Here is an 18,009-nt window from a genome sequence, read left to right on the forward strand (position 1 = left end):
CTGTAGACAGGCCAATTCATCGGGGAACGAGTCTCTCTGGGCTCGCTGCAGTAGAAGCAATTCTGCTTCCTCGTAGTTAGCTGCTGACATATCAGCGGGGGACTTGCACTCCGGGTGGTACCGCAGGAATGTTCTTTGTTGTGCACTCTCTATGGACGTGCAATCGTCTATGTTAGGGTCGGTGGAGGCTACGGTGCTCAATCCACAGAACACAGACTTCTTATTTTCCACCTCCTCTGGACTTGCTTCCCTCGGGATAGGCCTGGGCCACTGTCCTTCCGGGAGTCTTAGGAATGCGGGGCCGTCACTGTAGACATTGCGACGGGTGAGGTCATCCAGGGGCATCCCCCGGGTGATGACGTCAGCTGGGTTCTGTTTTGTATCAACGTAGCGCCACTCTGTTTCTCCGGTTAACTCTTCGGTTAAGTCTTGAATCTCGGTGACTCTGACTCCCACGAAGACTTTGTACTTGCATGAGTCCGATTTGATCCAGGCGAGTACTGTCGTGGAATCTGACCACAGGATTGTTCTAGACACCGGTATGGTGAGCTCACGTTGGATGAGCGTGGCTAGGTGCGCTCCGGCTAGGGCTGCGCAGAGCTCTAGACGTGGGATAGATTGTTGCTTGCGTGGGGCTATTCTCGAGCGGGCGAGGACAAATGCTGTGTAGATCTCTCCCCCCCTTTCTTGGGCCCGCAAGTAGGCTACTGATCCGTATGCGACCTCTGAGGCGTCACTGAAGACGTGTAAGTCCATTTTACATGTCTCTGGCCTCACCGTGGGTGGGAAGTAGCTTCGGCGCATATTAACGCCTGGGAGTGAGTGGAGCTCCATCTCCCACTCTCTCCAGGTGGATGCAAGGTGTGCGGGAATGGGGTCGTCCCAGCCCTGGTCCTTGTCCCACAATGCTCGTACAATCATTTTTGCCCTGGTGGTGTACGGTAGAATACATCCTAGCGGGTCATATTGTCGGGCGAGTGTTGTGTACACACTCCGTCTGGTGGTTGGCGCCGCCGCCGGCCTTCCCTGCTCCGTAGTCAGGGGCTTGTGTCTGTAGTGAAGCGAATCTGTTTTGAATCGCCACACCAATCCCAGGGTCATCTCCTGGGCTTCTCCCGGGATTGTAGCCATCCAGGTCTCGCTGCTGGCTGCCTTGTCCTCGGAGGAGAGGCTGCGCAGTACTTGCGGATCGCTGCTGGCCCACTGCCTGAGATCAAAGCCGCCTTTGATCAATGAGGCGCGGAGTTTAATCAGGAGAGCCTCGGCTTCTTCCTGGGTTGAAAGGCTTTGTAGACAGTTGTCTACGTAGAAGCTGTTCTTTACGCTGTGTCGGACCTCTTCGTCCGCTGCTGGGTCCTCTGCTACATGTTTCTGTAGTGCAAATGTAGCACAGCAGGGGCTGCACGTCGTTCCGAAGGGGAGGACTTCCCATTGGTAGATGGCTGGGTGCTCATCTCCTGGCTTCTCTCTCCATAGGAACCGTAACAGGGGCTTGTCCTCCTCTACTAATCTCACGTGCAGGAACATTCCTTTAATGTCCCCGCTGATGGCCACCTTTTCCTGGCGGAAGCGGAGTAGAACGCCGAGTAGGGAGGGGCCGAGTGTGGGACCGGGCAGTAACTCTTTATTCAGATTTTGGGATCCGATCTGGTAGCTGCAGTTAAATACTATGCGGTCTTTACCGTTGTGATGGACCTTGTGGTGAGGCACGTACCACGATTCAGTGGTCTGGTCAGCCTCCTTAATGTCCATCTTTGTGACGTGTCCCGCTGTGATGAGCTTCTCAATCTCAGCGCGGTATACACTCTCTTGGGCGGGGTTCTTGGCTAAGCGCCGCTCCGTGTTCAGCAGGTACCGTTCTGTGGCGTCTGTCTTGGCGTGGAAAGTAGGCATTCCTTCTCGCCGCAGGAGTGGCGTGGCGTATCTCAACACGCCGTTGACCGGGACTCTCTTGGTCCCTGTCTCGAGGAGGTGAATGGCGTAAATGTCATCTTTAGAGCGAATGTCTTTCTTTCCGTTCTTAAAGGGCATTTGTTCCAAGGTCCATAGCCGCTCTACGTGTTGCAGGAGTGCGGTTTCTCCCTCCGTGACTCGGGAGTGGAGACATCTAGTGGCTGTACTTCGGTTGAGAGATTTGGCGAGCGGGCCTTGGAGAGTCCATCCCAAACGGGTCTCGACTGCTGCAGGACAGCCTCGGGGTCCGGTATGAACCCGGTCTATCGGGACAATGAGGTCTGCATGGTCGGAGCCTATCAACAGGGTCGGCATAGCATTGTCTATGAGCGGGATCGGTAACTTGCGCAGATGTGCATATTTCTCCATCAGCTTGGCGACGGGGTATGTGTACCGCGACAGTCCTATTTCTTGGCTGGTGAAAGCGTCTGTAATCTGGTACCGTCGCTCAGGCTGGCTGCTTGCTGCGATAGAGAATGAGACATTCTCGCCCTTTATCGTCTTCAAATCTCGTCTTATTGTCCGAATTGTCATTTGGGTTTCGCTTCCCCGCAGCCCTAGCTGGGCCGCAGCGGAGGCGAGCAGCAGGGTCTTCTCTGACCCGTCATCGAGGACGGCGTAAGTGTCCAGGACTTTATTCTGGTAGCTTAGTGTCACACGCACTACTTTTAGGAGTACTCGGGCTCCACTGCTGCTGGCGGGATCGATGTACATGACGCTCGCTTTGCTGCTGGATGGTGCGGGTGAAGGGCGCCGTCTGTTACTGTCGTGAAGTATGTCCAGATGGGCTCCATCGCACTTGGTGCACCTTTTCTTTAAGCGGCATTCGGCTGCCATGTGTGAGCGCGCACAGCGAAAACAGCGCTTGTTGGACTTTATCCATTGACTTGCTTCCTCCGCGTTCAGCTTGGGGAAGGAGTCACATTGCGCTAGCCAGTGTTCTTTCTCACAGTAGGGGCACACTATCTTCCACTTCTCCGTTCTGGAGGGGGTACTGTGGCTCCTGCTGCTCGGTACTGACTCCGATTGGTGCATCACAGTCACCGATCTTCTTCCATCATTTAGTCGTCTGGTTCCTTCTCTGGAGCCAGGGGTGCTCCGTCCGAATGTATCTAGCCGTAGGCTGCTGACTTCTCTCGCCAGGAAGTCCGCTAGATCGAGGAGGTTCGGTTCGGGGCCATTCGGGTCTCGGTGGTCTCTCTGTCGCCTAAAACGCTCCTGTCGAGCGGGCGGCAGCTTCTCCAAGATCCTTTCCACATTTGAGTTGGCGTAAAGTTCATGCCTCCCCTTCTCTCTCTGCGCTCCCAACATCCCTACCAGGGACTGCACTCTGATGGACAGGTCGTCCAGTGCTCGATTGTCTATTGCTGGGGGTAAGCGGTCGATGTGTCGGATCTCCTGGATCACGTAATCCCATATGCGCCCATACCTCTGGTCCAATGCTACCAGCGCTGCTGTGTATGGGGTGGTGGAAGTCGCGTAGGCGAGCGCTATATTATGTGCGCGGGGTACCTTTAAGTGCTTCAGGAGGATGGCGTATTTATGGCGTTCATCCAATACATCCGCCAACATGGTCTCCAGACACATGCGGAGTTCTGTATACTGGGCCCGGTTCTCTTGGGTGAAGTCGGGTACCATAGGCGTGCCAATGTATGACGCTGACTGTGGATACATCGGCGAGCGTTGGGGGAGAGGCCTCCTAGGCGAGTCTCCTCCCGCTCCTTGGTATGGGCTGGTACCGGCAGTGTACCATGGCCCGCTTGTCCAGGTGCTGTTCCTCTGTGCGGGTCGTGCGTCGTGCTCACCCGGGTATAGAGTCGGGGGTCTGTAGCGCAGCTCCGCGGGAGTATAGCCTGGGCTGTACCGGACCAGGAGTACTGTTTTGATTGATTGATTGAAAAGTTTATTAACAGATTGCAGAATGGGTACAGTACAGTACATCTCAATACATACAATTGTTAAGGGGATGCAGACCAGAGAAAGACTTTCGTCTTGTTTCCACCAGGGTCCCCCATTTTCAATTCATCATAACATATATGACATACATGACATACAGATAGACAGTACTGCTACATCTATACATTTATGACATATCAGATTTGCAAATACAGTACTGTTTGTGATACAAAAGTGTCCAGAAAAGGAGTGTATATACATTTGGCGTAGAAACTGTACATTGGAGGAGGTTGGTGGGGTGGGGTTGGGTGGGTTGGGTGAGGGCTGTACATTGGAGGTGGGGGGGGGGGGGGGGGGGGGTTGGGTAGGGGACACACACACATTTTACACTGTACATTGGAATGTTGACAAAGCCTTACTTGGTCATTTACTGTACAACTAGGTTAGGACATTTGTAGGGGCCAGTTTCGAATTGCAGTCTCACGTAGGTGTTTTTTGAGAGTGTTTTTGAAGGTGGGTAGTGATTCACATTCCTTTACAGCTTTAGGCAGGGCGTTCCACATTGATGTGGCATAATTGCGAAACGTGTTTAGTCCCTTGTTTGAGCCGAATCTGGGTTTTACATGATTTGTGGAGCTCCCTCTGGTGTTGTGATCGTGGTATTCACTGACCTTTGGGAAGTATTTTGACATGTACATGGGTACCTTGGTCGCGTAGTGTATCTTGTAGACCAGGCCCATTGCAAGTTGCTGTACTCTGTCGTCTACTCTAAGCCATCCTAGGTTGTCAAAGTGGGCAGGGGTGAGGTGGGTTCTAGGAGTCAGGTCAAGTAGTAGTCTGACTAGCTTGTTTTGAGATGTTTGTAATTTGTTTTTTAGTGCCTTTGAGGTGCTTTGGTACCATGAGGTGCAAGCATAGTCGTAGTACCCTTGAATGAGTGCTCCTGCTAGAGTCTTCAGGGTATTCTTGTTTACCAGAGAGGAGATCCGGTACAAGAATCGCGTTCGTTGGTTGACTTTTTTTATTACATTGGATGCCATTTTGTCACAGGAAAGATTAGCCTCTAGGATGGAACCCAGGTAGGTAATTTCATCTTTCCTTGTGACAATATTGTCACCCACTGTAACCGAGAAGTCGTCAGTCTTGCTGAGTTTGTTATTTGAACCGAAGAGAATGGACTCTGTTTTGCCCATGTGTAATGATAGTTTGTTGTCGGCGAGCCATATGCAGATTTTGCCTAGTTCCGAGCTGAGGGCTTTTTCAACCTGTAACTTGTTCTTGTCAGAGACCAGCAGGGCTGAGTCGTCCGCAAACAGGAACAAGTTGCAGTCACAAGCTGACGACATGTCATTTGCATAAATTAGGAATAGTAGCGGTCCTAGTATGCTTCCTTGTGGAACACCACAGCTCACTGTGAGGGGGGGGGATAGGGTACCGTTTACTTCCACCATCTGTTCCCTCCCCTCCAGGTAGGATTGTATCCAGCTCACTGATAAACTATCAAAACCAATTGCTTTTAGCTTGTCAATCAGAATGGTGTGATTGACAGTGTCGAAGGCCTTTTGTAGGTCCAGCATGACCATGCCGCAGTATTTGCCCGCGTCCACCTCTTGTTTGATGTGGTCGTTCAAGTAGAGAAGGCATGTGTCAGTGGAGTGGGATGTTCTGAAGCCAGATTGGAATTCGTAGATTAGATTTTTTTCCGCGAGGTATTTTTCGATCTGTTCGTATACTATTTTTTCCATGACTTTCGAGATGGATGTAAGGATAGAAACAGGGCGGTAGTTACCCGGGTCTAATTTGCTGCCCTTTTTGTGCAGGGGTGTTACTCTCGCAATTTTGAAGTCCTTGGGGACGTGTCCCTGTTTTATGGAGAGGTTTATTATGTGTGTGATGACTGGGGTGATGGCTGCTGCTGAGTCTCTGAGGAATTTGGAGGGGATGTTGTCATGGCCAGTGGCCTTGTTTGGTTGGAGGGCGCTCAGTTTTTTGAGTACCTCATCTGTAGTTACTATTTCCAGTTTGAAGTCGTCTTTGTGGACGCCTAGGTTCATGTAGTATGCTACTATGTGTTCTACCCCATACTGCCCTGAGTGGGAGGGTAGTTTGTTTACCAGTGTTGTGGCTATGTTTGTGAAGAAAGTGTTTAAGTAATTGGCTACATCCAGCTTGTCTGTGATGAGCGTGTTGTCCGTCTTTATGTTTATGTTTGAGAACCTGGTTTTGAGTTTTTTACTGCAGCCTAGTTGATTGTTGAGTAATTTCCAAAGTTCACGTGGTTTATTTTTGTTTTCCTCGGTTTTGTCATTGATGAAATTTTTTTTTGCAGTTTTGATCATGGAGTTTACGTCATTTCTTAGTCTGTTTCTTTCTAGTTTGAGTTCAGTCACGTGGTCTTGGAGTTCACTGCTCGTGCTTTTGGTAAGCTTTGACTGACTTTTACGAAACTCAGAGCATTTTTTGTCTCTGGCTTTCATAGCGGTCAGTATTTCAGTGTGCATCCATGGCTCAGCGCGATTTTTTACCCTGGTGGTTCTTAGGGGGGCCATTTTGTTTAGTATTGATGAAAATTTGGTTTTGAAGCCAAGCCAAGTTTCTTCAACCAGTGTACCATTGAGTTCATCTGACCAGTCCAGACTCTCCAGTTCAAGGTTAAAGGCCTCGCTAGAGTAGGTTTTGAGGTCTCTAGATGTGACTGTTTTGTGACAGCCAGCCTTTAGTTTTAGCTTTTTGCGGGTACAGAATATCATGTAATGATCACTTAACCCGCATGCTATAACCCCTTTACTGGAGATCTTGGACTTGTCAGAGGTCAGTATGAGGTCAATGGTAGTCTGAGTTGATTCACATATCCTTGTGGGTTGTGCTGTCGTCGGGCGTGGCTCTCCTCCTCCTCGTCTTCAGTTAGGTCATCCAGTGCTTGTAGTCTCTGGGTTAGCCTCTCCACAGGATATGCTGCTCCTTCCCGGTTGCTAGGTCTCGCTTGGACCGGTGGGGGGAGGTGGTCTGTGGGGGGTATAGACCTCGTCTGTTGGTCAAGTTCAGGGTTGTTTACTCGGCTAGGGGATGCCGCCCTGGAGGTGTGTCTAGACGAGTTCCTGGAGCCTCTGGCGGAGGGAGAGGGTGTTGTCCGTCTGATCAGCTGTTCTATTAGTTGCGCTTGCTGTCTGTCGCGCTCTGCGTCCCGTAGAGCACCAGCAGCTGCTCGCTGGCTGTCTGCTCGGTCTCGGGCCACATTCTCTTCTCTCTGAATGCGTCTTATTTCTAGACGTATATGCTCTTCTTCGCTCCGCTGCTGGATCTGCAGTCGGTCGCGTTCAGCAGCAGCGTTCAGGCTGATGAGGAAGGCCTGCTGTAGGGTCCTCTCTGCCTCGCTGGGGGAAGGCGGTTGTATAGGGGAGCCTTCCCTCGGGGTACTCCTTGCGGAGCCTTGGAGCTCTATCTCCACGGTGCTCTCCCCGTCTTCTTCTGTGCCGAGTTCTCTCTCGGTAGCGTTGTATTCCTCCCGGGACTCATCGGGGACTACTTCTTCAGTACTGGCGGGGTGTGAAGTCATGTCTGGTTCCCACTGGTCCCCACTGTGAACTTGGTCAGTTACATTAGAACCCGTAGGGGCCTCTATGGTCGGGGTAGTCTGGGCGTTGGGGTTAGACATACTTTTACTTTCTAGTTTTACCGCGTTTACTGTTAGTAGAAGACTAGGTTGTTGACTGACAGCGTAAGCCTCTAAGTACTGAGGGAGCCGTCGTTCGCGCTGCGGGCGTTGGTTAGGAGGATCGTTTCGTGGAGTGTTCATCATAGGCCATTTCAATATTAATAACACTATATTAATATTACACTAATTACCCTCCGGCTCGAAGGACCAATTGTAACTGAGGGGTACAATTCCCTGACTGTATTACTAGATATGATACTTACTACCACTACCTTTGTACTTAATATTCGGCCACCCAGTACTCGGCATAAATATATTATGATGAACACTGTCACGTAGATGAAACGGATCCAACACAAATGTACGAATTAGAAATAGGTCTTTATTTCTACACAGCGATGGTGTGTAGAGCAAGCACTTAATCAAATCAATCACATTTATGAATGGGAATTAGTATGCACTTTTATGGCAAGAGTATTCGTCGGTATATCAATAGAGAATGTCCAATCTCTGAAGGCGCAGGTGGTACATATACGACCTGGAATAGTTTAAGGAATAACAGCAATGATACTTTAATGATTATAGGCTGGATACACTAGGGGGGGGGTTAATCCGGTCGCTTGTAAGCCGACAGGAGTAGGAAGGGGGGGGGGGGTAGAATCCGGCTGCCTCATCCGGCCAAGGGTATCCCAGGTGAACCCACTGTAGTGCCGTTCAATGCGCCGGCGATCCTTGGACCACAGATGAAAGCAGGTGGACTCTTTGTGGGCCGGCGTCCTCCGGTCCACGGAGGAGAGACGTGAAGCGACCTCGTCTTGCAGAGCGTCTCCTCACCTTGCGTCCTCTCCAGGGGGGGGGGTTCCAACACACGGCAGTGTCGGGGGTCTTTATCCATGGAATAATCAACGTATACAAAGCATAATCCGTGCCGGGGAAGGCGGGCTGTCGTCGGTAGAATAATCCGGTATACAGGTCCACTCGCTCGTCGGCTCTGGGGCTCCTCGGGTGCAGCTTCACGTGGGGTCAACCACCCTGGATAAGCAGCCAGTTCTCTGCCCGAAACGATGGGGTACTGACTACGGTAGTATTCTCACCGCACGAAGCACTATATATTAACAGACTATTATTAGCTTAATAGACTACGTCCAACTCGACGATATAGTGCCAAATATGACTATTCAAATATTAATATACACGATGTCTCAATACCGATGGTAGGCGAACTTGGCCTTACTCCCACACGTGGCGTCGCGGGGAGGCTTTACGTCTGTGACTCTATTGGAGGGTAAGAAACTGGACTGAAAAGGAAGTCCTACTTTAGTAGCGCAGTATATATACGCACTATGAACAAATAGTCCCATTAGTGGTGCGGTAGCCAGATTCCTACGCGGAACTAGGACTTGTTCGTACACGTTGAGCGGTACGTTTGAACTGGGTCTGGGGGGTATGGCAGCCTGGCACCAAGGTCTCGACCAATAGTAGAATGGAGACTATTATGGGATGTTCAGTAGGCTAGAATGGATATTCAATGCATATTGTACAAGGAATATACAAGGGATATCAGGGAATATTAGAGAATATACAAATACAATTAAATATATATATATAAATAAATATATATATTCGGTTTAATCTGGCCCTTCACAACAGTCATCATACAGCACAAGTACAGTACAACAATAATAAGTTGGCATCCAACCAGATTGCAAATGTAGCAGTAAAGTGTAACAGCAATATACAATGTACAGGTGATTAAACTGGGTATAAAATATATAAATGAGTACTACTGAATGGAGTGCTAATCAGATGTATGTACAGAGTTGTATTATAAAAATAGAGACAGTATGACTAGTAGTGGCCAGCAGCGTAACTAGTAATAGTAGGATATGTACACTACAGATATAGATATAGTAATGGCCTATGTGCAGGTAAGTACAGACAGGTGAGGATAGGTATATATATATATATATATATATATATATATATATGGTATATACGACATTATAATACATGTTATCATACAGAGCTAAGGGTTATGTGCAGGTGTACAAGCAAGTATATGAGGGGTTATATGCAAGGTATATTCAGACAAATATGGGTATATATATGCGGTAATATAAATATATAAGTGTATATATAGCACTGTTGTACATGCTATCATATATATATATATATATGGGTAGACAGTGAAAGCAGCTGGTAGGTATAAAATGAGTATAGGCAACAGAGTTCAGAGTCGTACAGTATGGGTAACAGAGCCTAGGGTGTAGGCAATGGAGCATGATAACATGGCTCATTTTTAAACCAATCCTTATATTTTGTTTATTTCTACATCTTCCTCTCCTCCTCCTTCTCAACAACACTGCAAATTACTTGTCCTGAGAGAGGTCGTGTTCACTAGTTATAATGACTTGTCCTGAGAGGTCGTGTTCACTAGTTATAATGACTTGTCCTGAGAGGTCGTGTTCACTAGTTATAATGACTCGCCCTGAGAGGTCGTGTTCACTAGTTATAATGACTCGCCCTGAGAGGTTGTGTTCACTAGTTATAATGACTTGTCCTGAGAGGTCGTGTTCACTAGTTATAATGACTTGTCCTGAGAGGTCGTGTTCACTAGTTATAATGACTCGCCCTGAGAGGTTGTGTTCACTAGTTATAATGACTTGTCCTGAGAGGTTGTGTTCACTAGTTATAATGACTTGTCCTGAGAGGTCGTGTTCACTAGTTATAATGACTTGTCCTGAGAGGTTGTGTTCACTAGTTATAAAGAGTAAGAACTGTTTTACACCTTTGACTGTAATAATTGTCGCCTGTAATGACGGCTGGCTCCTCAGTCGGAACCCTTATAGACCCATCATCTGTTCAACAGGACAAATTCATGGAGATTGGAGCGCAGTATTTCAAGACCGTTCCCTCCAATCCACACTACTTCTTCTACTGCCCGCCGTCCTCTAAGAAAGAGGTGAGTTGGACATTTGTGTATGTTGTTACATCATTGTAGCATCATCAGCCTGAGCACTGCATCATCATCACCAGTCTGAACACTGTGTGTGATGTGTCTCTGTGCTTCAGGAGGATTCCGATGGAGAGGAGAGGAGACGCAGCGAGGACCTGATGTCGGAGGCAGCAGCTGAGGACGGTGAGGCTGTGGTGAACCATGAAGTAGACCTAGAAGAGAATCCATTTACAGTCATAATATATACAAATAAAAACTCATATGTACACACAGTCAACTAGAAGCTGACACATGACCGATTGTATTTTTCCTCCCGTGGACAGAGAACGTGTCCGGCTGCTGCATCGTGACCGAGAGCGACACCGACCTGGAGGTGGAGTACCAGGAGCGCTCCAGCGGCCCGGGAGAAGGAGGCACAGGGGGGGAGGACGAGGACGACGAGAGGGACGACCAGTCTCTGTCGGACTCCAACACCGTCAACCAGGACGAGGACTCTTTCAGCATCCTGGACGGGGACTCCCTGCTGGGGGCCGAGGGGCCGCAGCCCGAGATGCCCCCGCTGTTCGTGCACCTCACCTGCTCGGTCAACCTGAAGAGCAGCCACGGCTCCATGCCCATGACCACGCTGCCCACCTGCCTCGGTGAGCCTCGCGCACACTGCTCCTGATCCCTCACACTGCTCCCTCACACTGCTCCCTCACACTGCTCCCTCACACTGCTCCCTCACACTGCTCCCTCACACTGCTCCCTCACACTGCTCCCTCACACTGATCCCTCACACTGATCCCTCACACTGATCCCTCACACTGCTCCCTCACACTGCTCCCTCACACTGCTCCCTCACACTGCTCCCTCACACTGCTCCCTCACACTGATCCCTCACACTGATCCCACACACTGCTCCCTCACACTGCTCCCTCACACTGATCCCACACACTGATCCCTCACACTGCTCCCTCACACTGATCCCACACACTGATCCCACACACTGATCCCTCACACTGCTCCCTCACACTGATCCCTCACACTGCTCCCTCACACTGATCCCACACACTGATCCCTCACACTGATCCCTCACACTGATCCCTCACACTGATCCCACACACTGATCCCACACACCGCAAGAGAGAACATAAGACGGATGCTATTACCATCCTTTGGTTTGTTTATAAATGGGAACAGTGCCGGAATCGTAACGGAATCGTGCGTTTGCCGAAACAACAGCTTTGCAAACGGATGGTGACTTATCCGTTAGTTCCAACAGTTCATCCTCTCTGGACTTTTTTGTCTGAGGGACTCGGGGGCACATCAGTGTCAGTGTTGTAGCCAGTGTTGTACGTCTGTGTCATTCAGTGATCAGATTGTAACTTAGTATTAGCCGATACTAAAAAAGAATCTTGCTCTGAATGGGTTAGGGTTAGATATTGGTAATTAGAAGATCAAGAGTATCTGAACTTCTGCACCAAACGAAAAAAACTGTTTTTATTGTGGGGTATGTCTGGGAGTGTTGCATTTATTTATTTAACATTTTATTTTGGATTTCATGGTGTTTTTTGTTTTGTTCTTGATTTATTGTGATGTTTCTTCTTGACTTGTTTAAAGAAGATGTGTCCGGCCCATGGGGACATTAACGTGTGTTGTCGGGCCTTACAAATACATTTGATTTGATTTGATTTGATTTGCACCTACAGTTTATGGGCATATTCTGTAGCCTTCTTGTCAAGCTGCACTGCTGATGAATGTTTTGTAATTTGCAGGAGAAGTCATTACGTGTCTGGAGAATGCAGAGGCCCTGGAGTCGGTGGATCTGAATGAGCTCTCCGTCACTTTGGACATCTTTGTCCTGACGTTGCCTCTGGATATCGAGGTCATGGCATCGGATTTCCACCATAATAGGCGAGTAAAATGTAGGACAAAAAAATTAAAGTTTTCCTGTGAGCGATGTTTAACACTATGGTCGCCAAAAACGCCGTAGGACGTCTTTCCCCGCCATGCTCATTCTGCCAAAGACGCCGTACCACGTCTTTGATATCAATATTTCAAAAATCTGTGATCGAAATCATATTTCTCCCCCGGAGACTTGAGATCTACTCTTGATCCCCTCTCAACTCTCCAACGGTTCAAGAGCGCCATCTGGTGGCCGATCGGCAGATCGCCCAGAGCGGAAACAGGAAATGGAAGCTGGTGCTCATTTCAATTCGGTCCGATCACTCTGTAATAGTCCCAGGACTCGAGCTAGACACAACGGATAGCAATCCGTTACCAATAACTCGATAAACAACATGATTTGGACGTATATACTATTATACAACCTGGAAATGGATCGCATATTTCTACATCCCATAATAGGAATATTTCTGTTCCACGCTCATTGCCCAACGCTATGAGGAAGCTACGGTAAGATTCAGCGTTATTTTTTAATGTGTTCGATACTAACTGCTCTAATGATCATATCACCCACACTAGATGAATCATCTAACGTTGGCCACGGAATTATAAACGACCCCCCCCCCCCATCCGGTCAACATCAGATGATCAGTAGTAACTTCTAGAAGCACGTCCATTTGAAATTTTTTATCTCGCTCATTTTCCTATCAAACTGTATCTGATCATCAATATAATGCATTTGGGGCTATAAATCACGTTCTGGAGAAAGCTGCAGAAAACAATAAAAACATACTTATACTTTAGACCGTATTTTAGTATGAATATGTGAATGAAAAAGTATAACGTTGCTACACCCTGAACAATAGATACTTGACGTTGAATGGGCCATAGTAATGTCAATTTAGCAATACAATTTAAAAAGTTATAGCCCTGCAAAGAAGGTAAACATCCCCATAGACAAATAGAGCTGGCGGAGGATGGTATATTAAGAATATAAGCCTGGCGACCAAAGTGTTAATTTGTCTTGTCAATACATGAATAATCTTGGAAAATGTTGGCGTATTACGTTAAGAGGAATACATCAGACTAGGCTGCTTTACATTAAGAGGAATACATCAGACTAGGCTGCTTTACATTAACACTTTCAGCACCAATCACGTAAAAAGTCTGGTTGTCTCGCCAACGGTTGAGCGCCAAAACCCAAGAAAAGTCGGGTTTTCGAACGTTTCATAGTTTTTTCTTTTATTCGATTTTAATATTCTATACAGTCTCACGGACCTTGGTGTATCATTGGGACTCATTCTGAGACCTCGAGAATGCAATGCCGGCCAAATCCTGCTAGGTGGCAGTATCGCCTACTGTAACTGAGGGGTACAATTCCCTGACTGTATTGTTAGATATGATATTTAATACCACTACCTCATGTACTTTAACTTCTGGCCACCCAGTACAAGATATAAGTATGATGAACACTTTCCCACCTGATGAAACGAACCAACACAAATGTACCAAATCGAAGGTTTAATACAGCAAAGGGTGTATACAACGATCACTTAATTACATTTATGATTTGAAATATGGAATATGCACTTTTATGGCAAATGAGTATTCGTAGGTAAATCAACATTGAATGTCCAATCTCTGGTTGCGCAGGGAGTAAGTATACAACCTGGAATATTTAGGAAACGATAGCGATGGTACTTGAATGATTATAGCTGGATACACTAAGGGGGGGGGGGTCCCGCTGGTTGTAAGACAGTAGATGGGGGGGGTTAGAGAAGCCGCTGGCGGTATCCCATCTGGCCGACGGTGTCTTGGGAGAATCCAAAGTCTTGGACACGGTGCCCACAGAACCTCGGACCGCAGACGAATACAGCTGGACCCTCTGTGGAACGGTATCTGCCGGTCCACAACGGAGAGACGTGAGGCGACCTCACGTGTAGAGCGCCGTCTCACCTGGAGTCCTCTCCGGGGGGTAATTCCAACACTCAGCAGTGTTGGCCTTTATCCATGGAATAATCAAAGCACACAAAGCATAATCCAAGCCGTGGAAGGCTCGCCGTCGTCTGGGTAGAGTAATCCAATATACAGGTCCAGTCGCTCTTGGCCCGGAGCTCCTCGGATGCAATCACCACTAGGGGTCTGACCAGCCTGGTTAAGCGTCCAGATAACGTCAGGAACGATGGGGGTACTGATAACTGTAGAACTCTAACCGAACGATGCACCATACATAAATAGACTACTATTAGCTTAATAGAATACGTCCAACTCGACGGTATGGTGCCAAACTATGACCATTCAACTATTAATCTACACGATATCTCAATGCCTATTCTGGGCCAAGTAGGCCTTACTACACCGCACGTGCGTCGTGGGGAGGCTTTTGCGTCTGTCACTCTGTTGGAGGGTAAAGAACTGGACTAAAAAGAAAGTTCTACTTTACTGGCGCCATATATATATGCGCTATGAACAAATAGTACCATTCGTATTTCGCCCGACATATTACTGCGCGGAACCGGGGGTTGCTTCGACATGTTAGGCGGCACGATTGAACTTGGACCTAGGGGTATGGCAACCTGGCGCCAGGTTCTCGTCCAATGGTAGAATGAAACTATTATGGGCTGTTTAGTAGAAACGGGGATATTCAATGCATATTGTACAAGGAATATACAGGGGATATCAAACGATATACAAATACAATTAAATATATATATATAAATAAATATACATATTCGGTTTAATCTGATCCTTCACAACAGCCGCCCCCTAATTAGTCCCACCTAATTAGCTAAGCAGAGACAGATTAACCGCACTGTCTACCACTCGAGGTCCGCTGTAAGGGTCAGTCAACTCACAAAGTCATAGGGTCATGGTCATCATCGATAGTATCTGGGAGTCGGGGCAGTTCCATTAGCCTCGCCACGGGACGTGTGTAAGTGCGCCCTTGGACGAGTACTTCAGCTGCTCGGACCTTGCCATCGGCACCGGTGATCACTTTGCTTACACGGCCAGCCGGCCACATAGCTCTGGGCAGTGACTGGTCAACAATCATGACGACTGTTCCTTCTGTCAAATTGTCTCTCTCTTTTACCCACTTCTGGCGGGTCTGTAGAGACGGTAGGTAGTGAAGTAGGAAGCTGCTCCAAAACTTGTCAGCTAGTACTTGGCTGTACCTCCACATTCTTCGGCCGTTCGCTTCTTCAGGCCTGTACATTGTCTGGGGTAGCGCGGGGTCCAGCCGCCCCATTAGGAGTGTGTTGGGGGTGACTGGGTTGACATCTGCTACATCACTGGAGACGTAACCGAGGGGCTTTGAGTTCAATACTCCCTCGATCTCCGTCATTAGGACTTCCTCCGCCACAGTCTGGGCTCCGAGTACGGCGTACAGGGCTGTCTTTATAGAACGTACTTCTCGTTCCCAGGTTCCACCGAAGTGGGGTGCGTTCGGGGGATTAAACTGGAAGTCAATCTGGGCTGGAGCGAGGTGGGTCTTAAGTTCTGGGCCCATAGCTTGGAAGCTCTCTCTCAGCTCTCTTTCTCCGCCTTTGAAGTTGGTCCCGTGATCGGACAACAATGTAGACGGTTTTCCTTTCCGTGATGTGAATCTCCGGAAGGCCATAAGGAATGAGTCTGTGCTCATGGTCGGAAGGAGCTCGATATGTATCGCTCTGGTGGTCATGCATTTGAATACAATACCCCACCGCTTCTCGGTGCCTCTTCCTCTCTTTATATATAACGGGCCAAAGCAGTCCATGCCTGTGGAGTGGAATGGCTTGTCGCCGATTCGGAGGCGACAGGGGGGTAAGTCAGCCATCCGTGGTATGCTGGGCTGCGCGCGCCACTTACGGCAGTCTAGACAGGTTCGCTGGAAGCGCCGTACTGCTTCTCTCCCTTGTAATATCCAATAACGACGTCTGATCTCCGCGAAGACTCTCTCTGCTCCTGCGTGGTGTACATCCTCGTCGTATTTCTTTATGGTCAGCTCTGTGACCTTGTGTCGGCTGTTCAAGACGATCGGGTGCTTAATGTCATCTGGTAGATCGGGGGCTCTCCGCAGGCGACCACCCACTCTGATGAGATTATGTGCGTCACTCTCAGTGGTGGACTGAATCTCTGGGTGGTGCCGCAGGAATGTTCTTTGTTGCGCACTCTCTAGGGTAATGCAGTCATCTATGTTGGGGTCTGTGGAGGCGACAGTGCTCAGTCCACAGAACATAGGCTTCTTGTTCTCAGCCTCCTCGTTACTTGCTTCCCTCGGGGTGGGCGTAGGCCAATCTCCTTCCGGGAGCTTGAGGAATGCTGGTCCGTCACTGTAGATGTTGCGACGGGTTAGGTCATCCAGGGACATTCCCCGGGTGATGACGTCAGCTGGGTTGTGTTTGGTGTCCACATACCTCCAGCTTGCTTCTTCTGTTAATTCTTGAATCTCGGTGACTCTGACTCCCACGAAGACTTTGTATCTGCATGAATCAGATTTGATCCATGTGAGTACTGTCGTGGAATCTGACCACAAGATTGTTCTATGCACCGGAATGGTGAGTTCACGTTGGATTAACGTGGCTAGATGCGCTCCTGCGAGGGCTGCGCAGAGCTCTAGACGTGGGATAGATTGTTGCTTACGTGGGGCTATTCTTGAGCGGGCCAGTATGAAAGCAGTGTGTATCTTTCCTCCCATCTCTTGGGCACGCAAATAGGCAACTGATCCGTAGGCTACTTCGGAGGCGTCGCTGAAGACGTGTAGCTCAATCTCGCATGTCTCTGGCCTCACTGTGGATGGGAAGTAGCTGCGGCGTATATTGACGCCTGGGAGTGAGCGGAGTTCCGTCTCCCACTCTCTCCATGTTAAGGCAAGGTGTGCGGGTATTGGGTCGTCCCAGCCCTGGTCCTTGTCCCATAGTGCTCGTACAATCATCTTTGCCCTGGTGGTGTAAGGTAGAATACATCCCAACGGGTCATATTGTCTGGCGAGTGTTCTGTACACACTCCGTCTGGTGGTCGGTATCGCCGCCGACCTTCCTTGCTCTGGAGCCAAGGGTTTGTGTCTATAGTGGAGCGAGTCTGTTTTGAAGCGCCAGACTAATCCTAGTGTCATTTCTTGGGCTTCTCCTGGGATTGTCGCCATCCAGGTCTCGCTGCTGGCAGCCTTGTCCGCGGAGGAGAGGCTGCGCAATACTTGCGGGTCGCTGCTGGCCCACTGCCTGAGATCAAAGCCGCCTTTGATTAGGGAGGCGCGTAACTTGATTAGGAGAGCCTCGGCTTCTTCTTGAGTCGAGACGCTTGGTAAACAGTTGTCCACGTAGAAACTGTTCTTCACACTGTGTTGGACCTCTTCATCTGCTGCTGGGTCCTCTGTGACGTGTTTCTGTAGTGCAAACAATACTGGGGGGTCGCTGCTGGCCTGCTGCCGGAGATCAAAGCCGTCTTTGATCAGAGAGGCGCGGAGCAGCGCTCGGCGTCGCCAGTCAGTTTTCTTCTCGACATGCTGCAGGAGTGTGGTGTCTCCTTCTGTCGCTCTGGAGTGGAAGCAGCTAGTGGCTGCTGTTCGGTTGAGAGATTTAGCGAGGGGGCCTTGGAGGGTCCACCCTAGGCGGGTCTCGACTGCTGCAGGACATCCTCGGGGGCCTGTATGGACCCGGTCAATCGGGACTATGAGTTCTGCATG

The 18,009-nt window shown here is 49.1% G+C and overlaps 1 protein-coding gene across 1 annotated transcript in view; it reads left to right on the forward strand.

Moving 5' to 3' along the window:
* The window catches only part of szt2 (SZT2 subunit of KICSTOR complex), a gene marked incomplete at its 5' end in the record, with an annotated part of 217,160 nt that overhangs the window by 62,511 nt on the left and 136,640 nt on the right, over positions 1 to 18,009 (forward strand). Inside the window, 4 exon segments of the mRNA XM_084308487.1 lie at positions 10,374 to 10,466; positions 10,577 to 10,643; positions 10,784 to 11,101; positions 12,218 to 12,356. Coding sequence (XP_084164613.1) covers positions 10,374 to 10,466; positions 10,577 to 10,643; positions 10,784 to 11,101; positions 12,218 to 12,356 — 617 coding nt within the window.

This window comes from Notolepis coatsorum, assembly GCF_963971535.1.
Source record: "Notolepis coatsorum genome assembly, chromosome: 2".
Taxonomy (NCBI): Eukaryota; Metazoa; Chordata; class Actinopteri; order Aulopiformes; family Paralepididae; genus Notolepis; species Notolepis coatsorum.